The 27,559-nt window shown below is 40.6% G+C and overlaps 1 protein-coding gene across 1 annotated transcript in view; it reads right to left on the bottom strand.

The window, feature by feature from the left end:
- Positions 1-27,559, bottom strand: part of LOC122796445 (beta-galactosidase-like) — a 948,601-nt gene that overhangs the window by 774,924 nt on the left and 146,118 nt on the right. Inside the window, exon 3 of the mRNA XM_044064920.1 lies at positions 22,258-22,408. Within this exon, the coding sequence (XP_043920855.1) occupies positions 22,258-22,408 (151 nt within the window). The remainder of the gene's footprint in view (positions 1-22,257; positions 22,409-27,559) is intronic.

Below are 27,559 nucleotides of genomic sequence, written 5' to 3' on the forward strand. Positions count from 1 at the left end.
TAACCCCCAAACAAAGGCATGCCATTTTGACTAAAGGGAACTAAGAATATTAGGTCACAACTGACTTGAGTTGCTAACCCTTCTTTTGGACAAGGATCATAATAGGAAGACCTGCTGGGACAACATACAAAAAGGATTCCCCACATGTACATTCAGAGAATCCAGGACTTCAGAAGACTGCACTCTCTCTCCATCATGACTATAGGACTAAATCAGAGCCAGGGAGTGTCACAGTAGATCTAGACAACACAATAAATAAGAATACCAGGTGCAAACCTTCTAACTTGCACTTCAAGGTGATATCTACATGCTAAGTATGTCCAGCATGGCATTCTGCTGCACCTAGCTTAGCTTGAAGCTAAGGGTAGTCCCTAACATACTGATGCAAACCTGCCCTTGTTAGTCTTCTACTGTTTTCCGATGCACATTATTTGGTATTCAGGAGCAGCAGAGTGATGTCAGCATAATGGAAGCTTATTTTATCTAGTAAATGCGGTTTTAGCAGATGTTTGCTTATTTGATAATAATGTTCTGGTCCACTTCAGTCATTTGTGTGTTTTGTGCATGTTTAGGATACTTCCATTTAACACCTGTAGTGACAGCGGCATAGTTTCTGGGCCTGACGTCCTTAAGTGAATTACCAGTTAAAAGGCAATATAGAAGGGAAGGCCAAGTTGAAAGTAACAAAATTACACTGATCGTTAATCTAGGATGTCCTGAGTTGGAGATGTTAATGACAGTTTCTGACTTATTATTCATATTTCCAGTCATATTTTCATAAACAGCTACATTCGGCTGAGGAGCGAGGTGTAAAATCTTATGGAGACTTGACAGTGCTCATGTATACATGTATAATATAAGGCACTGAAAATACTACTAGATGTAGACTAATTATAAAGATGTGCATTACTTCTATACACACATTAATATCTCCAAAACCAAGTGAATTACAATATGTTGCCTATACCAGGTGAAACCTTAGATGAGGATGATAAACTGGTCAATGATATCTGCAGAATAAATTGTACAGAAGAGTTATTCTGTGCTCTTCACAATTATACAATGAGGATTATTTTATGTATTTGTTGAGCATTGATCCACTGGACTATTTTTAGGCTCAGCACAGGTATACATGAAATTATCTGCAAGATCAAAGCATACACAGTAGTCAGTACATCATTCCATTGCTTCTGCAAATCTCTCAATTAAGATGCACTAGATACATTTTTATGAGAATCTGGCTGAACAAAAATGCAATGATGCTGCATAGGTTATACAGTTTTCAAAACATGAAAAGTTGTGAAACTTTTAAGTAAAATAATTCTAGATGTATGCTCATTACATCAAAAGTAAGAAAAAAAATCAATGTTTTAACTGTGAATATAACTTTTTACTGAGCACTGGTCACTACTGCGGTGGTGGTGCTGCGGTAGCATTGTCACCTCACAGTAAGACGTTGTCCTGTTTGATTCTCAGCTAGAGCGTCTTCTGTGTGGAGACATGCGTGAATGGGCGTACCTTCGTTGAAGGTTGTGCGTCAGAGCAGACAACTCGGCAAGTAAAAATCTACTGCCAATCATTAGTGGACCGGAGTTCCGCTGTGGCGACACCTAACTGGGGAAAGCAGAAAGACACAACAACAACAACTGAGCACTGGTCACTGAAGGAAGGGGTAGGACTGAGATATTTTAAGATTAGGTACTGTAGAAGCTCTTTTGAAAGAGTATTTTGATTGCACAAGTCGTGTACAAACACTTTTCCTATACTGACACTGTCTTATAAGTAAAATGTTCAGTAGTAAACAGATCTCAGCAGGAAATACAGACCCTAGTATGTACTTCTTTAGTTAATGACATTTGATTACTACGTTTCTACCCAGTCAGACCTCCTCTTTTTCAGTGCAGGCCCAGGGAGAAATGCTATGAATTACTACAAATTATTATAAAACATTTTTAAGAATAATAAATTTTACAATTTTCAAAAATTAAACATATCTGCACTTTAAATAAAATTACACAAAATATAAAACTATTGGCTATGAACTGATACAAGGTGTATGACGATCATTTAACAAAGAAAAGACAGTTTACAGAGAAATTAAAGGTAAGTTAATCTAATACAAACATGAATTGCAATATGAATGGAGGGAAAAAACAGCCATATGGTATATTTAGAGAAAGTCAGGGAAGAGAATTAGATAGCAGTAATGAAGTAAGTGAAGAATTGAGAGTAAGGAGGCATAAAGAATGAAAAGGTACTTTTTTACATTTAGGGATATAGTTTATCCTGGATTGGAGAAAGAACAGAGACAGATTTTAGCCAAGAAGTTTTTCAGAGTGGCTTTTGAAAGATAGGATGGAAGGTGTTGACCTGATGGATACAGGTAAGGCATTCCAGGCGTTAGCAACCTTGTACAAGTACAGACAATGCCAGCAAATATGATAAGATTTGTAGACAGTTTTTGGTTACTGGATTTTAATGACCAACTGGGAACATAGTAGTTTAGAATGGTTTTTAATGTTGAACAGGCAGATGGAATCTGGACAATTTTACAGGTGGTAAGAATCTGTGTATAGGTTAGTTGATGAGGCAGTTCTAACCCATTTAGGTTTTTAGTGCTATACGGTGTTCTGAAAGGGGTATTTGCTGCAAATTTAGCAACTTTGTTATAGCATTGTTCAAGTTTTAATTTTTGTGAAGCCTGGAGGTTAGTAAGGATGGGAGCACCATAAAGATGAAGTAGTGGTCAATGGGCGCACAGCCTACCTAAACTTAGCCAAGGCTTTTGGCACAGTCCCCTACTCGGGCATCATCAACAAACTCACCCAGCTAGGGTCAACAATAAAACAAGAAGAAATGTGAATAAAACTTAGTAAGGAATATTTTAAAAGACTTAAATTAATTCTGAAAACAGCATTGACATCTAGGAAAACAATTCAGGCTATAAACCAATTTGCTCTGTCATAGCTTACAGTTCTGGCGTGATTGACTGGCCCCAAAAAGTGTTGAATAGCTTGGACAGGAAAACAAGAAGGATGCTTCATGCTCACAAAATGTTCGTCTTTCGGCTTTTCCCAGTTAGGGGTCGCCACAGTGGAACTCCGGTCCGCTAATGATTGGCAGTTGGTTTTTATGGTATCGAGTTGCCAGCCCGACACCCAACCTTCAGCGAAGGCACGCCCATTTAACGCACGTCTTTTGAACACCCACTCAACCGTGGGGAGGACATGCAGACTCAACACAGATGGCACTCCCAAGCACAGAATCGAATGGGAGAACCTCTTGCTGTGAGGCAACGCTACCGCTGCACCACCGTGGAAGGTTCATGCTCACAAAATGATTTATAAAAATCAGTGCATACCAAGATCATATATTCCCCACTCTGAAGGAGGTATGGGCCTCCTTGAAAATGATTACATGTATAGATCTGCAATCATGGACTGCATACATATCGGTTGACCTCACAAGACCAAAACATAGTGAAGGTTTTGAAACGTGAAGAGAATAAATCTAAGATGACTTCCCTTCATAGTTTAGCAGAAGCAAATCTGTGTCAAGCGGGAATAGAAGTCAAACCAGAAGTAGATAAAAATCAGGTAGCAACTGAATGTTCCAAAAAATAAGAGAGAATATAAGGTGAAGGATCAGATGAGAAGGCAAGAAATGTGGAAAATGCATAAATATAGTTGCAAGTATACAAAACTCCCGGAAGAACTTCATGTTGATCAGGATCGAATGCAGGAATGGTCAAGAGATGAATTCAAACCAAAAGATGAAAGGTTAATACTGGTGGCCCATGATAGTGGGCTACATACACGTTTGTTTACAAAGTCCATTGAACATGTGGGGAAGAAACAAACAAATGTAGGTTTTGCAAAACAGAATTGGAAACAGTTGCACACCTTGTTGCTAGCTGTGATATATCAATCACAGAAGGACTGTGTAATGAAAGACCATGTGGCAAGACTGTTGCACTGGGGATTGTGCAAACATAATATTGAAGTAGCTGAAAAACACTGGAAACATGAGCCACAAAGCATCACAGAAAATGATGAAGTCTACATGACATGAGACTACCCATTACCAACAGTTCAAAAGACTGACGTGAGAAAACCAGAAATAGTGGTCCTTGAAAAGATGACAGTAGCAGCACAGATAATTGAAATTGCTACATCCAGTGACTACAGTGTTTTGCATACAGAGAGTCAGTCATAAAATATCAGGATTTGAAGGCAGAAATGACAGCAATATGGAAGAAACAGATACCCAGACAGTTCCAACAGCAATGGGTCTTATAAAAAAAAATCTACAATCATATTTAGACAAGTTATCAATACATGTAACTGCATATGATATGCAGGAGGAGTCATTACTGGGCATATTGCGGGTGCTGCAAAGAGCACTTTTGCCTGACAAAGATTGAAACAATACTAATTTCTTGAACTTTAAATCATACTTTTACTTGGGAATGGGATCCATTCCTGTCATGGTATTAGAAACCCAAAAGATTTGGAGAAATTAAAAAAAAAAAAAAAAAACTAGGCATCAACCCTTATATCGTTAGATGGGTCGCCAACTGGCTCACTGACAGAACACAGTCAAAATAGGGGAATCCACCTCCAAACAGCAGACCCATAACCAGTCGTGTTCCACAGGGATCAATCCTGGGACCTCTACTGTTTGAAACCTATTTCTCTGAAGTGCAAGCAAAAACTAAAGGTCTGTGGCTGACAAAGTTTGCTGATGTCTGCAAACTGGGAGCAGTCATAGAATCTCCAAATGATGTCAATATCCTACAACAAGGTCTTACACAAGCAAATGATTGGTGCCAAAGTCATGACCTTAAACTCATTGCAAAAAATGTATCATCCCTTTTGGTAAGAATGATGTTCCTGCTAACTACCACATCAATGGCAACACCCTAAGAACGCACTCAGTGGTGAGACACAGCAACCTTACCTTTGATCACCATGTCTCCACAGTGGTAAAAAGGACATTCTATATTGCTCATCTCACAGGTAAGGGCACTGCCTCCAGAAAAAAATGTTATAGCTTCCCTGTACTCTTTCTCATTACAACACCCCTTTTGGTATGTACCTTTCCAAGCACCTGCATCAATCCGAGAGACCACAAAGGTTCCTCACAAGGAAAATTCAAGGTCTTCAGCATCTGTCCTATATGGATCATCTTAAATCACTGTCACATTATTCTGCTTCATACAGATTACTCAGAGGTGATCCCTGCCTTGCAATACAAGGCAATCTCCAACCTTGCTTTACTGGAAATGCTGCATATCCGCAAGTCAAATGGTACACTGGTTACTCGCTCTAAAGGCCTTACCCTGGTATGTGGTATTAATAGAACCTGCTAGAGGGACAGATTTGTCTCCCAGAGGATACCACACCTTTGGAACAAACAACCACTTCATGTCAAACAAAAAACCTCATTGGCCCTCCTCAAAATGCAATCTGGACGACTGGATGTGTAAAGTACAGTTTTGTACCTACCATAAATGTAGATGTCCGATAGGAATGCATCTGCAGTCTTTACAAATGGGTTGTCCTGTCGTCAGGCAGCCCTTCGGTCGGCCGGATTCCAAAGTCTGGGTCTGGCCTCGGCTGGTGTCGCACTTCACCCGACGTCATAGCTGCAGTTCTTCGGGTATAAAGGCATCAGACGACGCCATTTTCCTCAGTGTTTCTTGCCCCAGATGCCAGGTGCCCTCTTGGAAGGCTAAATTTGGATAAATGCCAATGTTTCCAAATAGTAGAGAGCAAACACAAAAAATAAGCATGTATGTACATATATACAAACAAATACACCATAATAGATCCCCAGCTAGCTATAAGATGGGCAAATACCCTAGGAGTACCACAGAGGGGAAGGCGGGTGGGTAATCCTGACTGCAGATGCATTCCTATCGGACATCTACATTTATGGTAGGTACAAAACTGTACTATGTCCTTCAAGGATACATCTGCAGTCTTTACAAATGGGTAGAATACCATAGCCAAACTAGGGGAGGAGGAAAGAAGAGATTATGGTGTAGTTAGGATCCCTTGCAAAACAGCAGTGGCAAAACCTGCTCGGGATCTGGAGTATAAGGGTAAGTTATAATGCTTGGCAAATGTATGCACGGAGGTCCAAGTAGCAGCCTCTATAATGTCCTTGGTAGCCACTCCTCGTAAGAAAGCTGTGGTAGTGGCTGTAGCCCTTGTAGAGTGAGGCCTGATGTTCTCTGGAGTTTTCTTTCCATGGTAGGAATAACAAAATCTAATGCAATTTCCTATCCACTTGGAGATTGTCTGTTTTGAAATTGCTTTTCCTTCCCTTCCTGTCGCATATGCTACCAGTAGCTGGTCAGTTTTTCTATTGCCCTTGGTCCTGTCCAGGTAGTAGCATAACTGTCTATGTACATCCAAGGTATGCAACAGTCTTTCTCCCTGTTCTGTGGGTTGGGGAAGAATGTAGGTAGGTGGATAGCCTGATTTAAAGATACTCTGGATACCACCTTAGGCATAAAAGTAGGATTTGTTCTCATGGACACTCTATCTTGATGGAAGATCAGGAAGGGTTGTACTGCCATTAATGCCTGAAGTTCAGATACCCTTCTTGCTGAAGTGATTGCCAGCAGGAAAGCAGTCTTCCATGATAAGTATTGTAATTCTGCTGTTGCTGCTGGTTCGAAAGGAGGAAGTGTCAATTTTCTAGCACAAAGTTCAAGTCCCATGCTGGCAATGGTGGTTTCCTAGGAGGTTTTACATTTTAATTCCTCTCAGAAACTGCCTGAGCAGAGGATGAGAAGACAGGAGGATCCAAGCTGTATCCTGCTGAAATTGCTGATGCATGTATCTTGATGGAAGAATAGGACAGGCCTGTGTGGAAGAGCTCTGCCAAGTATTCCAGGATGTTGGCTATGTTTACCAGTGACACATCTTCTCCCTTTGCAGTACTCCAAATGAGATATCTTTTCCATTTTGCTGCATAATTTTTCCTTGTTGAGGGCCTGCGAGCCTCAAGGATAATGTCTTTAACCCTTTGTGATAAATTTGGGTTAATTGATCTTATGAAATGTTCCATGCAGTCAGCTGCAGAGTTTTCAGGCTTGGATGCAGGATGTTGTAGTTGTTCTGTGTTAACAGCAATGGAACCAGGGGTAGTGTCCATATTTGTTCCCGAGACATGCTCCTTAGTAATGGGTACCAATGTTGCCTTTGCCAGTCTGGAGCTATCAGAATGATCCTTGGACGGTCCGCTTTGATCTTCAATAGCACCTTGTGCATCAAAGGAAGTGGTGGGAATGCATATGCTGTCAGGTTTTTCCAACTGAAAGATAGGGAGTCCACCTTCCAAGCAAGTGGGTGGTACGTCCTTGTGCAGAATTTCTTTAGCTGGTGATTGCGTGGGGATGCAAATAAGTCTATTTCTGGGAGTCCCCATTTTCTTGTAATGGCTTTGAAGATGTCGGGATGCAGCATCCATTCGTGGGCATCCGTGGTAGTCCTGCTTAATATGTCTGCTAGAATGTTTTCTTTTCCTGGTACAAAAATTGCTTGTAACTGAATGTTGTAGCTCAGAGCCACATTCCATAGGTCCAGAGCCATCCGGCATAGAGGGTATTGAATGTGTGCCTCCCTGTTTGTTGATGTACCACATAACTGTGGTGTTGTCTGTCCTTATCATCAACTGACCTTCTCGGAGAAATGGTCTGAATGTCTGGATTGCCAATTTTACTGCCAGCATTTCTTTTAGATTTATGTGTAGGTGCAGCTGGTCTTGATTCCATAAGCCTTGTATGCACTTGTCCAGCATGTGGGCCCCCCAACCGAGGTCTGAGGCGTCCGTCGTGATGGTTTGGCTTGGTTGAATGCTGTAGAAGGGCAATCCTGTGTTTGATTGACAGGCCTGCGCCCACCACAGGAACTCTTGCTTCAGGCATGGGATTATTGGAATTCTGATTTCTAGGCTGTGCTTGTGTTGAGACCATAAATTCTTTAGGTACCACTGCAGCTTTCTCATATGCAGTCTGGCATGAGGGTCCAATATTATGCAGGATGCCATGAAGCCCAGGGCTTGCAGTACTTTTCTTGCTGTTAGATGGTTCTGCTTGGTTAATGCAAAGAAGTAGAGAGGTAGTTGCTCTTGTTTTTCTGCAGTTAGGAATGCCATTTGTTTTGATGTGTCCAGCTCTGCACCCAAGAAGGTTATTCTTTGGGATGGTATCAGCCTTGACTTTTTTATATTGACTGTATATCCCAGGGCTTGTAGCAGGCAAATGACTCTTTGTAAGTCTTCTGTTAGCTTGTTTTTGTTGTCCGCTTGCATCAGGCAGTCGTCCAGGTAGGGGTAAATTTGGATTCCTTGAAGCCTGCAATGAGCAATTACTGATGCCAGGCATTTCGTGAACACTCTGGGCGCAGTAGATAAGCCAAAGGGCAATGCTGAGAATTGATAATGCTCTGATCCTGCAAGAAATCTGAGGTATCTTCTGCAATTTGGTCATATGGGGACGTGCAGGTATGCCTCCTTGAGATCTAGAGTTACCAGCCAAGACTCCTTGCCCAGCATGGGAAGAAGCTGCTGTAGAGTCAGCATTTTGAATTTTGGAACAATGAGGAATGTGTTTAAAGCGGATAGGTCGAGAATAGGCCTCCATTTGTTCTCTTTTCTTGGTACCAGGAAGAGTCTGGAGTAAAATCCCTTTCCTTGCTCCATAGATGGTACCTTTTCCACAGCTCTCATCTTTAATAATTGAGATATTTGTTTTAGAGCTTCTGTCTTTTGATTTGGCGGTAGGTTTGGCATTCCTCTCTTCCTGGTAGGGTATGGAAGTGGAACCTGTAGCCTTGGTCTATTGTCTGTAAAATCCACTTGTCTCTTGTGATGTAATGCCAGTTTATTGAGAATAAGGCTAGCCTTCCGCCTAAGGGTGCTTCTAGTTGTTCCCTGGTAGGCGGTGCCAGAGCCAAGTCACTGTGATTGTCCTGTTGCAGTGGTGGTGGCTGTGTCTGTGCCTCGCTGGTTGTTACCCTGCCACTGGCGTCCCCTGTAGGCACCCCTGGATTGGTTTCTGCCTCTTGATTGCCTATTCCTGCCTCTCTGTGCTTTAGAGGAGTCTGGAAAGGACCAAGTTTTGGAGGGCCAATTCCTGCTAAACCTTGGAGGTTGGACCTGTAAGAAATCTTTCACTGTTTGTACAGATTTTGCCTTCTCCTCCATCTTCTTCAGTACCTGTTGTGCAGGAGAACCAAATAAATTGGCCTTGTCCATGGGAGCATCTAACAGTTTTGATTTGACATGGTCCGGTAAGGCCTGCTCTTTCAACCATGCATGCCTTCTGATAACTGTGCCAGTCATGGCTGATCTAAAGGAAGCCTCCAGTGAATCATAGCCGCATTTTAAAGAATGGTTACTAACTTGCTGAATGTTATGTACCATTTCCTGAACATACTTCTTATCAAAAGGTTCATCAGAGGACAGTTTTTTAGTTAACTGGTCAAGCATAAATTCTTGATATTGAATCATATGAAATTGACAATTCAAGGCCCTAGCTGACAGAGTAGCAGAAGTGTAAACTTTTTTACCCCATCTCTCTAAGGACCTGGATTCCCTTTCAGAGGGAGGGGATTTTTAGCAGAGGTAGTTGCTACAGCCTTAGGCCCCTGGGAGATAGTCTCGGGATCTGCAAAAGGAGCCTTGTATAAATGGTGATGCGTGTCCGGGACCCTGTAGTACCTATCGGGCTTAGCAGGGGCCGGAGGTAATGAATCAGGAGCAGTACAAGCATCATTAAATGCATCATCTACAACAGAAAGAACTGGAGGTATAGCTAAAGGCCTATGTTGTGGTAAATGCAAAAGGTTCTAAGCCTTTTCTGGAGTCTGAAAAATCTTGGCCCTGCCACTGAAATTGTTCCCTCATAGCATGTAAGGTTTCCCCAAAGGAAAATTCCTCAGGTGGAGAGGCAGAAGGGATGGACTCTTCAGCATCAGAGTCTTCGTAAGGGGAAGAAGGAGCCTCTGGAGGGTCTGTATTTTCTGAATCATCAGAGGAATCATCTGTGGACACTGGCTCAGGGGGCTCTGCTCTAGGCCTCTTCTCTGGAGGTGGATGAGAGGCCCTGTCTGGATGAGGTTGGGATCCCCGGATTAAAGAAATAAGATCCTCTGCCAAGGAAAGCATTTGGGAACTGGAGCTGGGCCTGTGAGAAGGGGCCTTAACAGGCACAGATTTTGTAGCTTTAGCTGCTTTAGCCCTGGCAAAGGCCTTAATGGACATGGCTGCAGGAGGCCCAGCAGCTCCACGTGCAGGAGTTGAGATATCCAAGGGAATAGTGTCAGATAATTCCTGAGAAACCGCAACCGCAGGTTGGATTTCAGAAGCCGATTCCACCAGGTTTGAAGAGGCCTCGGTAGAAGGCATGTTTTCGGCTGAAGGAAGAACCGCTTGCTCGGTTTTAGCCGAAACCAAGACACTCGCGGTTGGCTCAACAGCGGTTTCGCCGAAACCGTGACCGACCGAGTGTCGGTCCTTTTCTTGCGTTTTTGGATATTTGTGAAGTCGGAGGATCCGGCGGCATAATATAAGCAAAATCAGAGCCAAAACTGCTCAGCAAATTCAGACCGGCGTCTAAGCGTCCGTCGGTTAAAAGAACCACAGGCTAGACAAGCTGGTGGTCTGGGCCTAAACAAGGTAAGCAGTAACAGTGGAAATCTTTATGAGGTATTTGTTTCCCACAAGTTAAACAATTATTCACTTTTTCTGACATCGGCTGAGGCAAGAAAGAGTCCCCAACGGGGTACTTAGCTTTTTAGAAGTCTTCAAGTAGTATTCGTAGTAGTAATCTCTGGTTCTGACCGACCGGCACTTGCGAACAGCTTCTGCTTCTGGCCGAGCAAGAAAGACTGAGGAAAATGGCGTCGGCTGATGCCTTTATACCCAAAGAACTGCAGCTATGACGTCGGGTGAAGTGTGACACCAGCCGAGGCCAGACCCAGACTTTGGAATCCGGCCGACCGAAGGGCTGCCTGACGACAGGACAACCCATTTGTAAAGACTGCAGATGCATCCTTGAAGGACATCTGTAAATTCATCTCAGGGGTTGCCACCTGTGTCCCTCTTGGACAGGGTCAATAGGTGCTGATCGTGGAAATAAGATTAGAACTTGGACAGGCTTATAAAGGCCCTAGGGCCATCAGCCTAGTAACTTCCTATCATCCTATGACTGTAGTTTTAATTGTGTTGGGGAGAAATTTTTTGGCTCTGTAAAGCATCCTTAGTTTTTGACGAGTTTTTCTTTTGCAATTTTGTATATGCAGGTCAAATGTAAGATCATCCACTACTACCCCTAATACTTTGCTATGAGAAATGACTTCAATGTTTGTACACAGAGAAGACTTTAAAATTATTTTTTTTCATGAGAGAGGCATGGGGGGGGTTGTAGTCTGGTCTTTTTTGGGTTGAGCATGACTTGAGAGTTATGAATCCATCTTTCAGTGGTTGTTACAGCTTCAAGTAATTTTTTGGAAATGTGCCACTTTGTATGATGTGCAAATGAGAGTGGAATCATCTGCATATTGTACTAGGGTGGCAGGTTGTCTGGCTGTATACAGGATGTTGGTGAAAATGTAAAAGAAGAGGGGAACCAAAGACAGAGCCTTGTGGTATACTGGTGGTGACTGGGAGATGTGGAGAGAGCATGGAGTGCTATTTTACTGACAGATAACCAATTGCAGGGGTAGCTTTTGAACCACAGAAGGGTGGGCTGAGAAAGACCTAGAGAGAACACTTGAAGTAGACGTTTGATGTGACAAACTGTGTTGAAGGCTACAGACAAGTCTATAAGGAAGAGATTAGTTTGCAGTTATCACTAGCTTTATTGACAGTACTATACAAGTTAGAAGGGCAGTACTAGCACTATGGGAAGGATGGAAGCCATGTTGTGTAGGGAATAGGAGCTCCTCCTGCAGGAGGTAGTCTGGCAATTGTTTCTGAATACATTTTTCAAGTATTTTGGCAAGCGGAGCTAAGACTGCTATAGGACTACAGTTGTTTGTTAAATTTGCAGAGGGATAATGTGGGGCTTTTTCTAGACAGGGAACGTGTGATTTCTCAACTGACCTATTAATAAACATTGAGGCAGCAAAGGCAATGCTATTAGCTACTATTTTAGGTACTTGTTTGAAAGGTAAGCTGAAGAACAGCACTGTTTAAGTTTAAGAGTCATTTTATACAGGATGTGTACAAAGGTCTGAAGGAGAAAGTGGATGTGGTGATATGTGGCTATTGGGCAGGTTTGGGATTAGATGTTGTGGAATCCTTGGTTAGAGATGCTATATTATCAATAACATAAGAGTTGAACTGCATTGCAGTTTGGAATGGTGAGTTATTGGGAGAGGTGTCTTGTTTGAATTTTTGGCCAGGATGTAAGATTTCTTAAATGGACTTCCAAAACTTTTTAGGGCTGTGTTTATTACTATTTGGAAAGTTATTATACTATAGTTTGACTTCATTTATTTTACTATGATTGCAAAGAATTCTGAAGATTAAGATATTCAGGTGTTTTATATTTTGCCATTCTTTCCATGCTTTTCTCTATCCTGTATTAGCATTCTCCTCTTTTTGGAAGGCCAAATTGCATTATTTGTTTTTAGTTTCTTCTTTCTATGAGCTGCAAGGCTATTTAGGATATTTAGAAAATTTGTATAGAATTCATTTACAACATCGGTCTAAGGGGAGGATTTGTAGGAAGTTCCCGTTAATGGATGACAGTGTAGCAATGAACATGTCTGGGTTAAATTTGGAAAGGCTGCATGTTGTTTTATAAATATGCTGTTTAAATGGATGAGTGAGATGTCTGGTTGTATATTTTGGAAGATTATCACACAGTGTGACATTGTAGCTGTGATGGAGTTATTTGCTAGGGTCTAATACTAGGGAATTTGATGTTGTGCTATAATGTGTGGGGCTATAATAGGATTTCACACAGCTAATTAAGTTCCTGCTGGATGTAAGGGAGTAAGAGTTTATGTGCAAACAACTGACATTCACATCACCTAGTAGTATTTTTTCTTGTTGAAATTTTATGGATATCCAGTGTAGGATATCTTCCAGTAAGAAAAGATGTATTGTCACCAGGAGGGGGATAAGGGACAGTAATGCATATTTGTCTATAATTGTTTATTTTGAGTAAAGCAATAAGAAGTTCTGCTGAACTGAATTTTATTATTTTGCTGCAAGGTGAAATGTGGCTGGTGTTGGGAAATATTAAAGCAATACCACCACCTTTCCTCTTTTTGAGGTCGTTATGGAAGGTATTATAGTCAGTAGGTATAACCCATCAGGTCAAATTATAAATGACATCAAATTATAGCCAGTACAAAGAAATAAAGAGATGAGATAAAGTAAGACAGGTTTTCTGTTATTTCCGGAGGCTAAATAACTGGCATATGCGGTATAGTCTACTGGTCAAGAAATAAAGGGACAGTAGCCATCTTAGTAAGATGTGAAATAGTCCATGCACTCTAGGGACAGACTTTTACTCCTGGATCAGGCATGTATTTAACTGATTAAAGTTAATACACAGAGAGGTTCTTCATGATAAATGTGCTTACATTACATAATGACTAAAATTCTCAGTAGACTTGTAGGAGTAAGGCCTTGAGGCAGAGCTACTGCAGTATGAAGGTCAAATGCAATTACCACAGGCTCCGAGATGAGTGAGAAATACTCTATTAAATTGTAATTCTATATCAAGGTAATAAAGTGAGGACCTCATTATAGAAAAAAAAATAAAAGATGGAAGGAAGGACCACAGTAAATCACTGCAAGAGAGTACGGGGAAGTATAAGACTAGAGTGATGGTAAGAAAGTTTAGGAATGTAATCTCAAAGTAGAATTAGCAGGAAATTTACTGATAGAGAACTGCAGTAATACAGTGTAAAGCGTTCAGATACCAAGAAAAAAGATGGTCGTAAAACTACAACAGCTTTAATTTATTACATTTCAGGAATGGTTAATACTCCGATTTCTGACCATTTTTGTTTTCAATCAATAGCATGCTATTATGGATAACCTACAGATCAACAATACCAAAAGCGGGAACGTTTTACAAATCTATCTTTTTAGAAAAGCCCTCAACATACTTCTTAAAACTTGCTTTCATTTCCTTACAGTTTTGATTTACGATAAATTAGACTTGAACTAAGTGCTCAAAAAAGAAAGAATCACTCCCCTTGGATTTTAATTTTTCTGGACATGTCCATTGTTGGTTTTCTTTACTTACATTTCAGACATTAAGGACTTTTATACCATCTTTCTGGACTGGGTCACTGGTATAATATTTTCTGTTTTAAGACAAAGTGTTGGACAAATTCTTACTAATGCATCCTTTTGTAGGCAATACTAACATATTAATAAATACACTTCCATTACCTTTCTAATTATCTAAAACCTTTGCCTACATCACCTGGTGGAAAATGTTTACAAATTTTACCTTGCAAGCTGGATGAAACTTTAAAATTGTACCTGAATGCTCAGTATTAAACACAAGTGAAATAAATGGGAATTAGTCTTACCTTGAATGAGCAACTCAAAGGAAAAGTTCATTCATGAATAACTGGATTCTAAATTCAATATATTAAGAACATGTTTTTCTGTACAGTTCCTCAAATTCTGATTAGATTACTGGCCCTTATTACATTCCAAATTCATACATCACTTTATGACATTGCATAATACCCATGTACTATAAATTATCATTTAGAAATGTTCTTCAAGGGATAAACTACTGCCAGCCTACTACATATTTTCTGGTATAATACTGTTCAATCAGTATGTAGTTTTTTTTTATACTAGATAATTTGATAATTCTATTAGAAATGGTGTAACTGACTGTCAGGTGCTCCAAGTCAGTATGATTCATCAGAAGAAATTTCCCTACTATATCCGGCTGGGTGAAATTTATACATATACTCACACGTATACAGATTATATATATATATATATATATATATATATATATATATATATATATATATATATATAGGTTTACTATCATAAATTCGAAAGTAAAAATAAATAATGTTTTAATGTTACATCTTTTATACATTTAGATGTTTTATACTTTGATTAAATAGTCATGTTTATGACTTCATGGTAAGGTTCACTGAATTGTGTATATAGGTATTTCTATATTCATGTGATGTTACGATGTATTACGCCTATATTTAGGTTGACAAGGACACGTTCAGCATTACATTTCATTAGGGTTAGGAGCTGTGTCTTTAAATGCACTGATTGAATGTAGCGCTTTTTGGCGCCAATGAGGTTATTTAAATGGTAACAGTTTCTTTATGTATTGTTCTGATGAAGCTTGCCGTGGAGCAAGTGAAAGCGCTTAACCAGTTGTTTTAATATTATTAAAATTGTTTTGCTTTTTTATCTTTGTTGAAGCAATTCATTTATCATAGTAGCAGATTTGGTGGAGACTGGCATTCCATGACATGGAGGTTACAAGCGTTCTTTTCCGTTGTTGACTTAAATTGGTATTGTTGAACGCTTTTTCATTTGAGTTCCATTTGTTATCCTGGGAATGAAAGCCCTGTAGCTTTTACTACCCCTCCCCTGGGTAGTATGGGGCAAGTATCTGGAGAGGTGACATCACTCAGGAAAGATCACAGTTCCCTTTTTCAGTCTTGTGTCGCTTCCCTGTATGCCCATTATTTTATTTATTTATTTTACATTTGTTAACCGGGAAAGTCCGACTGGATACATATCAATTTTCAGCGGAGGACCGGAGAGAAAAGCTCCACATTGAAATTAATTTACACTACAAATTGTGGTTACACAGAAGTCTATAAACATTTAACATTGGTGACAGGTTGTAGTCAAAATTGTGGTTACAGAAAAGTTTGCAAACATTTAACATAAGTGACAGGTAATAGTCAAGGTTACATGTCGATAGAAATAATCAATTAGACAAAAACTGTCATTGTTGGTAGATGATTAGGTATACAGAAATAACAAATACATATCTGAGCAGTGTGTAATAGAGAGAATGCTTTTCAGATAGAAGGCAAGGACGATAGTTAATCGAATGGCAGTAGGTAAGAAGGAAGTAATTTACTGTGGGCAGAAAAGTTAGTTCTCTTCCTCATGGTGGGATAAAAGAGATCTAATGGTTGAGGGAATTGTGTGTTGTGAGGGTGGGGGGAGAAAATAAGTGTATTTACCTCTGTGAGCTAAGTTTGGGTTACTTTTGTCCTGGTATTAAATAGGTTAGTCAGGGTATAGACCTGGTCATAGCTGAGTTTATTTTACTTATTCTGATTTGTGATTGGGTTAGTCAGGGTTTAGACATGAGCAGAGCCAATCACTGTTCATGTACATTTTTAGGGATGTTTTGAATTGGGGCAAGGAGCATGTGGTGGTTAGTTCAGCAGGAAGTGAGTTCCATTTTTTTTCCAGCAGAGTTGGAAAACAATGAATCTCCAGCTGAGTTGTTGGCTTTGAGGTTAACCCATGAGGTTAGTTTACAATGGGCTGTGACAGCACGTCTCCTACTTCAATGCCAGACATTACCTTAATCAGTCATGCCCCCCATCACCACCGAAGTGCTGCATTTTAACCCTGGTCTCTAGCAAGGATTCAGACTAGACTCTGTATGCTGGGTATGCACCTTAATCTCCCCCCCCCCAACAGAGGGACAAAGAGGTTCCACCTTATCATTACTTTTTCCTCAGCCACTTCCTCCAGTGCCCAAGCTGTTACTCAAACTCAGTCCATCTGGATCATAGTCAGGGATTTAACCTTCTATGCCACACAGCTGGCTGGAGTTGATAACAGATAACTGGCAGAGGGAACACAGTGCCTTATTTGAGAGGGGGCTTTGTGCTCCACAAAACACAATTCCTGTCCTTTTTCTACACTGATTAAAAGCAATTTTTTATTCATAGGTAGGTACTAGGCTATTGGCCCTAGGGCCTATATAAGCCTAGCTAAATGGTACCCTGGCTTTTGCCACCCAAGAAAATTATTTTCCTGTGCCCCTGTCAAGCAGAGCCATAGAAGTGATCCCCGGGGTGAATTTCCTTTCTCCCATCCAATCATCAAGATTTTTCTTTGTTTGATATAGATAGGTAGTTTGTTCCAGAGTATGGGAAGTCTCTGGGACAGGAATCTATCCCTCCAGCATGTTCTGTTTATTCTGGTGACATGGTTTAGGTCCCTAGAGCATGTAGCTCAGAGGGATTGGGATTTCTTTAAGTGGAACATGTCCAACAGCTCTGGGTTTGACATAGCTTTGTATGTTAGGCAGAGATCGCCTCTTGAGTAGGCGATATGCGACAAGACACCAGTGTCCTTTTCTAATGATTATTTATATTTTTCCAGTAACCATCCACTTATCAAAAACTTAAATTATGTAGCTAGTTTGAAAGGTGTAGGGAATGAACATAGTTTGTTTCACACTAATTTCATCCAGGATATTTTAACATTGGGATATTATTATAGCCTCTAATTTGGATAAAGAATTTTGGAGAAGGCCAGTAACAATATTGATAAATTAAATGTGGAAGATGTAAACAGTGTAACCACATCAATGAGGCTAGATTTATTAAGACATCAATCACACTTGTATTAAGACCAGAACAGGGAATTGTAACACTAGTCAGGTGATTTATCTGGCCTCTTGTATATCCTGTCCAGCATATTGGCAAAACTGAAAGATTTTTAAAAAAAATCTATGAACATTATTATTCAGATCAGAAAAAAGATACTAAAATGCTCTATATAGGCATATCAATGAGTATGGGGTGAGCATCAATTTTTTGCCATTATAGACCAAATAAAGAGTTCATTACAGGTGGCAGATTTATTAGTATTAAACCTTTCTTGGTACTTTCCCAGTAAGTTTTGGTCAATATTACATTCATTTATTATTTAAAGGAAAGAACTGTAATGCATTTTATTGTTATTTTTGGGATTTTTTCTTGCAATATAATGTAGTTTAATTTTTTAACAATTTTATTTGTTGATTATTTTTATCATTGCAATGTAGTAATTTCTATGACAATACTTAAACAGGTATATACATATACAAATGTTATAATTCCTTCACAACACATTTATTGTTCAGTAGTATTTTTTTATATATGATGGTTCATAATTATTATACATACATATTTTATTGTGTGATTCTGAATGAAATTATTCAGTGAGACCTACACCTTTAAGAGTTTTGGCGGACTTTTACATTGATTGACTCACTTTGACTATATATACAAGGTTACGTGTATTTTTAATGGTTCTGAAGAAGACTCACTATTGTGGAATAAAGGATTGTAAAGGTGTTTCCTGTTCCTCACATTTTATTTTGAGTTGGTGGCAGCTTTGGATACTTACTGATATGCGACAAGAGTAAAGCTTGAGTTTTTTGAGACGGTCTGCGTAGGGCATCTGTTTGTGGCCAGTAATCCTCTTTGTGAGGTATTTCTGCAGCCTTTCCAGTTGTTGTAGATGTCTTGTGAGGTACATACCAAAAGGGGCGTTGTACTCTATAATGGGTCTAATGAGTGATGAGTAGAGGGGAACAATGACCTCTTTTTTCCTGGATGAGAAACCTTTTGTGATGAGGTGTGCCACGTAGAAGGATTTCCTGACTACTGTGGTGATGTGATTATCAAAGGAGAGACTACTGTCCACCTGTGTCCCAAGGTCTCATCACACTTTCAGTGTTAGACTATTGCCTATGTGGTAGTTCATGGGTACAGAGTTTTTACCAAAAGAGAGGACAGTGCACTTTTTGGCACTGAGCTTGAGGCCATGGCTTTGACACCAGGCATCTGTCTCAGTGAGGCCCTTTTGTAGGATGTCCAAAGTCAGGAGTTTTGATTATGGCTCCTATTTGCAGTCATCTGTGAACTTTGTTAGCCAAAGACCTTCTGTGTTAGCCTGTACTTCAGAGAAGTAGATACCAAACAGGAGAGGACCCAGGACTGAACCCTGTAGTACTCACTTGTTACTGGTCTGAAGTTGGATTTAGAGTCTGCTTTCACAGTGTGGGTTCTGCCAGTGAGCCAGTTGGCAACCCACCTTGTGACATAGGGATTTATACCTAGTTTAGTGAGTTCATCTATAATTCCAGAGTGGGGGATGGTGTCTAAAGCCTTGGCGAGATCTAGACAGGCTGTGTGACCACCTTACCCTCATCTACGGCTTTGGTGACCGCTTCAAAGAAGTCTATCAGGTTTAGGAGACATGATCTGCCCTTTACAAACCCGAACTGGGTAGGGTCCAGAGTTTGTAGATTTCCAATGTCTTTGTTTATAAGTTCCATGATGACATGTTCCATAGCCTTGCAGACCAGGCTCGTCAGGTTGATGGGGTGGGTAGTTCCCAGGGTCCTTGGTGGCTCCCCCTTTGTGGAGTGGGATAACCGTTGCTGTGCGCCATTCAGTGGGCACAAAGCCTGAGGTGAAGTTATGATTGAATATGGTACTTAGGTGGGGTGCCAGTTCGTTCTGTAATTCATGTAGAACGCAGCCTGGGATGTTGTCAGGTTCCACGGATGTTGTGTTCTTGGCTTTGGAGTGTTTTTTACCTGTGCAGCCGTAATTACAGGAACTTTGCATTCTTCCAGTATAGAGATGGGCCCTTTAGGGGATGAGACAGGGGTAAAGTTAGCACTGAACCTATCTGCCAGGATGTTGGCAATATCAGTTGGTTCTGTATATTTAGCGCCATTGTGCTGCAACTCAGAGCAGATCTGTGTGTTGCCATTGAGATTCTTGATAAAGCTATAGAATGCTTTGTGGTGGTCTTTAGAATCAGTGGCAATTTTGTTTTTGTAACTAGCTTTGGAGAATTTTATGAGGAATCTCGGCTTCTTACTAAGGCTGACCACGGAGTTCTTCCAATCATGGGATTTTACTCTTTTTGCAACAGTTTCTTTCTTCTGTTGTAGAGTTTGTTTATGGCAGGGGACCACCAAATTCGCTTCCTTTTTTTGGATGATAGCATCTTGGTTCCGTTAGGGATTGCATGATCCATGCACTCGTGCAAGTGCTTATAAAGCGCATTTGTATAGGATTCAGCAGTCGTACCGCTATTGTCCATCAGCATGGGTGTTGTGAAGTTCTCCACTTCTGTCTTAAGAAGGGTGAAGTTGGCTTTGGAGAAATTTTTTTACGATGGTTTCCCTAATGGGGGGGGTGGGATATGGGTGTCTAGGGTGATTAGCTTGTGGTCGGATCTGATCAACGAGGAACTGACCTCTGGTGAGGAACACTAGCTGCCCATGTTGGTAATGACCAGGTCTGGGATATTGCTGCCCCTGGTGGGGGTGTGGATAAGTTGATCCAAGGTGCTGGAATTTATGAATTCCAGAAAACATTGAGCACAAGAGTTGGTGCACGAGTAGTTTTTCCCAGTTAATGGTGGGGTCATTGAAATTGCCCATTGCTAGGGTGTTAGGTTGTACCCTAATATTTTCCAGTGTATCAAGAAATGAGGAGTGGAAATCCTGGGGCATGGTGGGGGATCTGTAGAAAGCTACAGTTTGGATTGCGGTCTTGCCCACAGTTAGTTGCACTTGGATAATCTCGGATGCATTATGCTGAGCAACTAGCCTGGAGGTGTGGATATCCTTAATGAATATGGACACACCTCTGCCGTTAGTGTTTCAGTCCAGGTTAGGTGGCCGAAAGGTGTGGTATGAATTATAGCCTGGTAATGCAGGGGTGCTTTCTGGAGCCTTGAACCAGGTCTCGGTCACTGCACAGATGTCGATGTTCTCCATTTTAAGGAGTGCCTCGAGTGAGTGCATTTTGAGGTTTAGACTTCTAGCATTAAGTAGCATTACCCTGAGATTTTGCTTGGTCAGTACTTTTGACCATAAAATGAATAAATCAGCATTTCCCTCGATTAAGTTAAAGAGTGGAATCTGAATCAAATTTCTCTTTTACATTACATCGTCACCAAACAAATTAGCACACAAAACATTTTAAACAGAGCAGACAACAGTACTAAGCATCAGACCAAAGAATGATGCAAAATTAACTATTTTCAGAAAACATTTTTTATAATGATTTTACAAGATGTAACTGTGCAAGATAAGAATTCTGATACAGAAAAAAAAATAACTTGCACTAAATAACTGAAGCTTCATTATGAGACCATCTGTTAATCCAAAAACACTTTAGGGCAGAAATGTGAGGTAATCAAATGTAAGCAAAAGAAAAACAACTCCTCCAAAAAGCAGGCTGCTTTGTACTCTGCCCATCTAATCCATAAATCAGGTAGAAAAAGTATTATGTAGAAAGGTATATAAATGCCCTAATAGACAGCTAAATTAGTGAGATAATTAGGGAAATAAGGACAAATCAGGTGTTTTGTGAAAACAGGTAATGACTAGTGATGGCTCCTCCAAAGCAATGCACAGTGAAATTAAAGTACCCCACTGCTGTATCCAAGTGCTTGTAATAAACTCAGTCCAGAGGAGCACTGATGTTTATGACAGTCTGGTTCATAAGTATCCTTTTTACCCACTAAGGCACACTGGCACTGCAGAAAGAATTGACAACAGTTACGAAACGGTAACGTTAGCATGTGTTTAAAGATGTACATATTAACTGTTCTTAGCATTGGCCACCAACTTATAAAACCACACAGCACACACTGCAAACTGTGAACCCTCAATGTTGAGAGTTGCCTTTCCCAGGATACATGCCACCTTCATGGTTGTTGCCCCCCCTGTGATAAAGGAAAAAAACAAATGCTAAAAGCTTTGAAATTATGAGTCCTTACAATTTAGAAGGGAACAATTCTGCAAGTTATGACCTCCTTCAGGGATAAAACCTAATTACCTTGCAAACAGATGAGTTAAACATTTGGTCACTCATTCTGCAGACATTACACTGGGACTTGAGCTTAAACCCAGTCTTGTGAAACTGGCTATTAAGCAGTACTCATAGCCCTAAAACAGACCGACCCATCATAGAGCCCAGTACTACAAAAAAAACGCATGAGCTTATGGAACTGTCCACATATGGACAAGCCGTGACTGCACTTCTTACCATTTCACTTTCCCAGTTTGCCTACATTCAGAAAGAAACTTCTGAAATTCAGGCAGTGTACTAGTACACATACAAAGATAAGGTGAACACTAATAATACAGAATGCCACAGGAACTGTATTATACATCTAAACGAATTATAAAAGACAATTTAACAGTTCAATGAAACTTGAAATTACTCTTACCATGTCCCATTCAGCACAGATGTATGGACCGGGTCTTAAAATTACCAACAATCCAGAATCGTTAGCCAGCTGTAAAAAGTGTTCCAAATCCCTGTCTCCATCAAAAACAAACTTTTTTGGCATAACTTCATGAAAGTTCCAAGGTACATACCTAGGGATACATTTCATAATTTTAATGCATTACACAGAGTTCTTCCTGTTCATCACTATAGAAGAATTTCACACCAAACAAAATAAAAGTATGATAAAAAGGGGGCAATTATAATGCTCTCAAAGCGCAATGAGATTTTTTTTATCTGCATGTATACAGCAGCACACATTAGTACAGTCGTTGCTTTTATCCTATTCACTCAAGATTGAGAAACGTAATCTTGGATTAAACATTACAATTAGCATTACTAGAATAAAAATACCTACGTTAGTATGCCTTTTATGAGGAACAATATATCAGTGGTGCAATACCATGCAATACTCTGGCTGCATGCCTCACCAAAAAAAAAAAAAATCATGGACATTCAAAAATATCAGACCATAACTACCCATGTTAAAATGACACACTGTTTTTAAGATGCTCATTAAGGCAAGTCTTACTTGTCACAGATGCTTGGCCATAAAATACTCCTAGAATAAGCTTCTATCAGTGGTATTTACTTGAGGAAATGGCAATGCTAAATTCCTTGACAGAGTAACAGAAGATATTTTAAGATTGATTCTGGCAAATATCACACTAATTACCAATAATAATCATTTGTACTGTATATATACATTTTCAGGGGAGGCATGGGAATAAATCTCTGAGAAACAGGTTTCCAAGTAACTGACTTGGATTACTACACTTGTCAAAACTTTAAAATATACAACTTGCCAAACATCAGAATATATAAGTGCAAGTTATGTACTTGATAAAAAACTGGAGCATTTCAGTCTAGTCCATCCAATACAACCATTGAAACTGTGCCTCTGGTTGGAGCTGATCGAACCCTGCTACTGTACCATCCTTCAAACTTCTTCAAGATTTTTCTCTCCCATAATCCCCCTGTACACAAACTTCAGCATTAAGTACACAACTTCAACATCCATTTTACCGGATCCATCCAATCTGATGGGTCAAAAATCACAGGCTACCTGAAGACATGGGTGGCATCATGACAGGATACCCTTAAGAACTTCTCTGAAAAAAAATCTCTGCCTCTGGGAATTATATACAGTTTGTGTTTGGCAACGGTAAGCAATGTATAACAAGCTGATACAGCACAAATTTCATCCACAATAGGATTTCTGAGTAAAGGCTGTTGAAGCGACAATGACCTTGTAGAATAAGCTTTAGGTTCATCTGTTAAGAATGTGTTCTGTGACGTATACGCACATAAATCAGATATCCATTTAAACAAGGTTAACTTGTATACTTTTCATCCTAGTTTCTTAGGAATGATTGAGATTTAAAATGTTTATCAACACGGAGGAAGATGTATTCTTCCCACTACTAGGAAAAAAAACAGAATGTACAACGTGGTTTATATAGTTCTCTGAAGCAATCTATTATATAAAGAATGGATTAGATCATTCGAATACTCTACCTTTATGGAAGATCAAGCTTGTTATTCTAAAATTCTTGCAGATGTAAAAGCTAAGAAAAGAGCTTCCCCAAGATGGGAAGTTTAGCTGTGCTGAATATGCTGGCTCACAAAGGTTGTGTCAATGCTTCTAAGATAAAATTCAGGTCCTAAGGTGGAACTGTGTCAATTCTTAGAGGACGCAGGAGGAACGTTCCATTCAAACAGGCTTTGCATAATTTTGCGAGGCAATAGAATGACTCCATGCTTTTGAGGACATTAGAAACCAATGCTGGTTGTACAATGATTGAGGAGCAACTAAAACCTGAAGCAATCAAGTCTGGAAAAAAATGCAGGAGTGGAAGCTGAAAAGGGATCAAAACACTGATCAGTTGGCTATCAGAGAAGCACTTCCATTTCCTTTTGTGCACTCAGAGTGGATTGTGTGCAAGATGCAGAAATTATGTGGACTACACTCTGATGAAGCATTTTTGGTCAACTTTGTATTTGGCAAAACCATCCAGATGGGTGAAGAGAAGAGTCCGACATGGATCTGGAAGACATGCGTGCTTAATTAGGTGAGGTCTGAGCAAGGAAAAAGTACAGTTTTGTACCTACCATAAATGTAGATATTCGAGTGTAAACACTGCTGCAGTCATTACACTTGGGTTATCCTGCCGTCAGGTGGTCCCTCAGTCAGCCTGAGTTCCAAAGTCTTGGTCCGGTGTCGGTTGCTGTCGCCTCCTCCCTGACGTCAGTGCAACAGGTGTATATAAGATGCAGCCGACGCCATTTTCTTCAGTTTTTCTTGCCCCAGATGTCAGGTGCCCCCAAATAGGTAGGCAATTCAAATTGCTAGTAAAATATACAAAAGAAAAGCAAACAACCATTTTTAGTTACCAGCAAATACTCCCCATAGGTAATAAAGGGTAGATGACCTAGGCAAGTACCAGAAAGTAAGAGGGGAAGGAGGGAGGGTAATCTGGACTGCAGCAGTGTTTACACTCTAACATCTACCTTTATGGTAGGTACAAAACTGTACTATGTTCATCGTGTTACACTGCTGCAGTCATTACACCTGGGTGGAATCCCAAAGCTGAGGTAGGGAGGCTGGATCTATAAGGCATTAGGGGTGACTATAAGGCCCTGCAGTACAGCAGTGGAGAAGCCAGCTCTGGATTTGGAGTATAAAGGCAAATGGTAATGTTTGGTGAAGGTATGCACAGAACTCCATATGTTGCTGCTTCCAAAATATCCTTGGTAGGTACTCCTCTGAGGTAGGCAGTTGAAGTGGCTGTTGCCCTGGTGGAGTGAGATCTAATGCTGCTCAGCACTGGTTTCCCATGGTGGGTATAGCACAAATGTATATAGTGTCCTAACCATTTTGAAATAGTCTGCTTTGAAATGGCTTTTTCCTGTGCTCCTGCAGCGTATGCTACCAATAATTGCTCAGATTTTCTGAAAGCTTTGGTTTTGTCCAAGTAGAAGCATAACTGTCTGAATGTCCAAAGAATGTAGTAGTCTCTCCCCTTATTCTGTGGTTTTGGATAAAAAGTTGGCAAGTGAATAGTTTAGTTTAGAGCCACACTTGATACCACCTTTGGCATAAACGTAGGGTTAGTTCTTAAAGACACCCTGTCCTGGTGGAAGATGAGGAAAGGTTCCACTGCCATTAGTGCCTGTAATTCTGAAACTCTTCGAGCTGATGTTATTGCCAGCAGCAGAGCAGTTTTCCAAGAGATGTATTTTAATTCTGCTGTGTTAGCGGCTCAAAAGGAGGTAAAGTTAATTTTTCCAAAACAAAGCTGAGGTCCCAAGTTGGTGTAGGTGCTCTATGGGGCGGTCTTATGTTTTTAGCCCCTCTGAGGTACTGTTTGAGCAAAGGATTAGAAAAAATTGGTGGATCCATGTTGTAATGAGCAGAGATAGCTGAGGTGTGGATCTTGATGGATGAAAAAGAGAGGCCCTTGTCCAGCATCTCAGTTAAGTACTGTAGTATCTGAGGAATGTTTGGGACAAGAGGGTCAAGGCTGTGCGCTTGGTTCCAGGCACAGAATCTCTTCCATTTATCCGAGTAGGCTTTCCTGGTGCTAGGCCTTCTGGCCTCCAGAATGACATCCATAACAGCTTTGTTGAGAGGCATTGCTTGCTCGACTAAGGAATTTTCCATGCAGCTAGATTTAAGATCTTTAGCTGGCTGTGAAGTATCTGATTGTTGTGCTGTGTCAGCAACTGTGGGATTTGAGGCAAAATCCAGGGTGGTTCTTGTGCTAAGTTCTTTAAGATTGGGTACCAGTGCTGGCGTGGCCAGTCTGGTGCAATTAGGATCATTTTTGGCTCTTCCTGCCTGGCTTTTATGAGTACCTTTGGGAGGAGAGGTAAAGGAGGGAAAGCGTATACTTGTAGTTTTTTCCCGCTGAATGAGAGGGCATCCACTTTCCATGCTTGTGGATGGTAGCTCCTTGTACAGAATTTCTGTAATTGGCAGTTCTTTGGGGAAGCAAACAGATCTATGTCCGGGCTCCACCATTTTTGTGTTATCATTCTGAATATTTGTGGGTTCAGTTCCCATTCATGTGGGTCCATGATGTTTCTGCTTAGGTCATCTGCCAGTGTGTTTTTCTCTCTTGGCAGGAATTGTGCTTGCAGATGAACTTGGTAATTTAGAGCTGTGTTCCACAAGGTCATGGCTTGTCTGCAGAGGGTGTAGGAGTGTGTGCCCCCTTGCTTGTTTATGTAGCACATAACTGTGGTATTGTCTGTCTTTAGTAGTAATTGTCCTGGATGCAGCAGGTCCTTGAAAGCTATAATAGCATTTTGTACAGCTAGCATCTCTTTTTGATTGATGTGGAGATGTCTTTGCTCTGTGGGCCACTTGCCCTGGATATATTTTCCTGCCATGTGTGCTTCCCAGGCGAATCCGATGCATCTGTTGACAGTGTTTGCCTGGCTGTGGGTTGAGTGAATGGCTGTCCCTTGAGTTGACAAGCTCATGCCCACCATCGAAACTCCTGTTGTAGGCAAGGAATTAGTGGTATAACTGTTTCTAAACTTTGACAGTGTTGAGACCATATGCTCTTTAGGTACCACTGTAGTTTCCTCATATGCAATCTGGCATATGGAATTAGTAGTATGCAAGATGCCATGTAGCCCAAGGCCGGCAGAATTTTTCTTGCAGGGAGGTGGGTTCTTTGCTGCCATTAATTGAAAATATTGAGTCAGTTGTCCTTGCTTGTCTGGCGCGAGATAAGCCATCTGGGCCGTTGTGTTCAAGCTGGCACCCAGGAATGTTATCTGTTGTGAGGGCACTACTTTTGATTTCTTTTCGTTTACTGTGTACCCCAGGCAACTTAACTTTTTTATGTACGCCAGATGCTTTCGTAGAATGTCCTTGCTCTCTGCTTGAATCAGGCAGTCGTCCAGGTATGGATAAATTTGAATTCCTTTTTGCCTGCAAAATGCAATTTCTGGTGCCAGGCACTTTGTGAAGACCCTGGGCGCAATAGATAAGCCAAAGGGCAGTGCAGAGAATTGAAAGTGCATTGAACCAGCTAGAAATCTGAGGTATCTTCTGCAGTTTTGTCTAATAGGGACATGCAGGTATGCCTCTTTGAGGTCCAAAGTCACGAGCCAAGCTTTCTTGCCCAGCATGGGAAGGAGCTGCTGTAGTGTCAACATCTTGAATTTCTGAACATCTAACTAAGTGTTTAGTGTAGAAAGGTCCAGAATGGGTCTCCAGGCTTTGTCCT

The sequence above is a fragment of the Protopterus annectens genome, chromosome 3.part0, assembly GCF_019279795.1.
Source record: "Protopterus annectens isolate FY-2018-M chromosome 3.part0, PAN1.0, whole genome shotgun sequence".
NCBI lineage: Eukaryota > Metazoa > Chordata > Ceratodontiformes > Protopteridae > Protopterus > Protopterus annectens.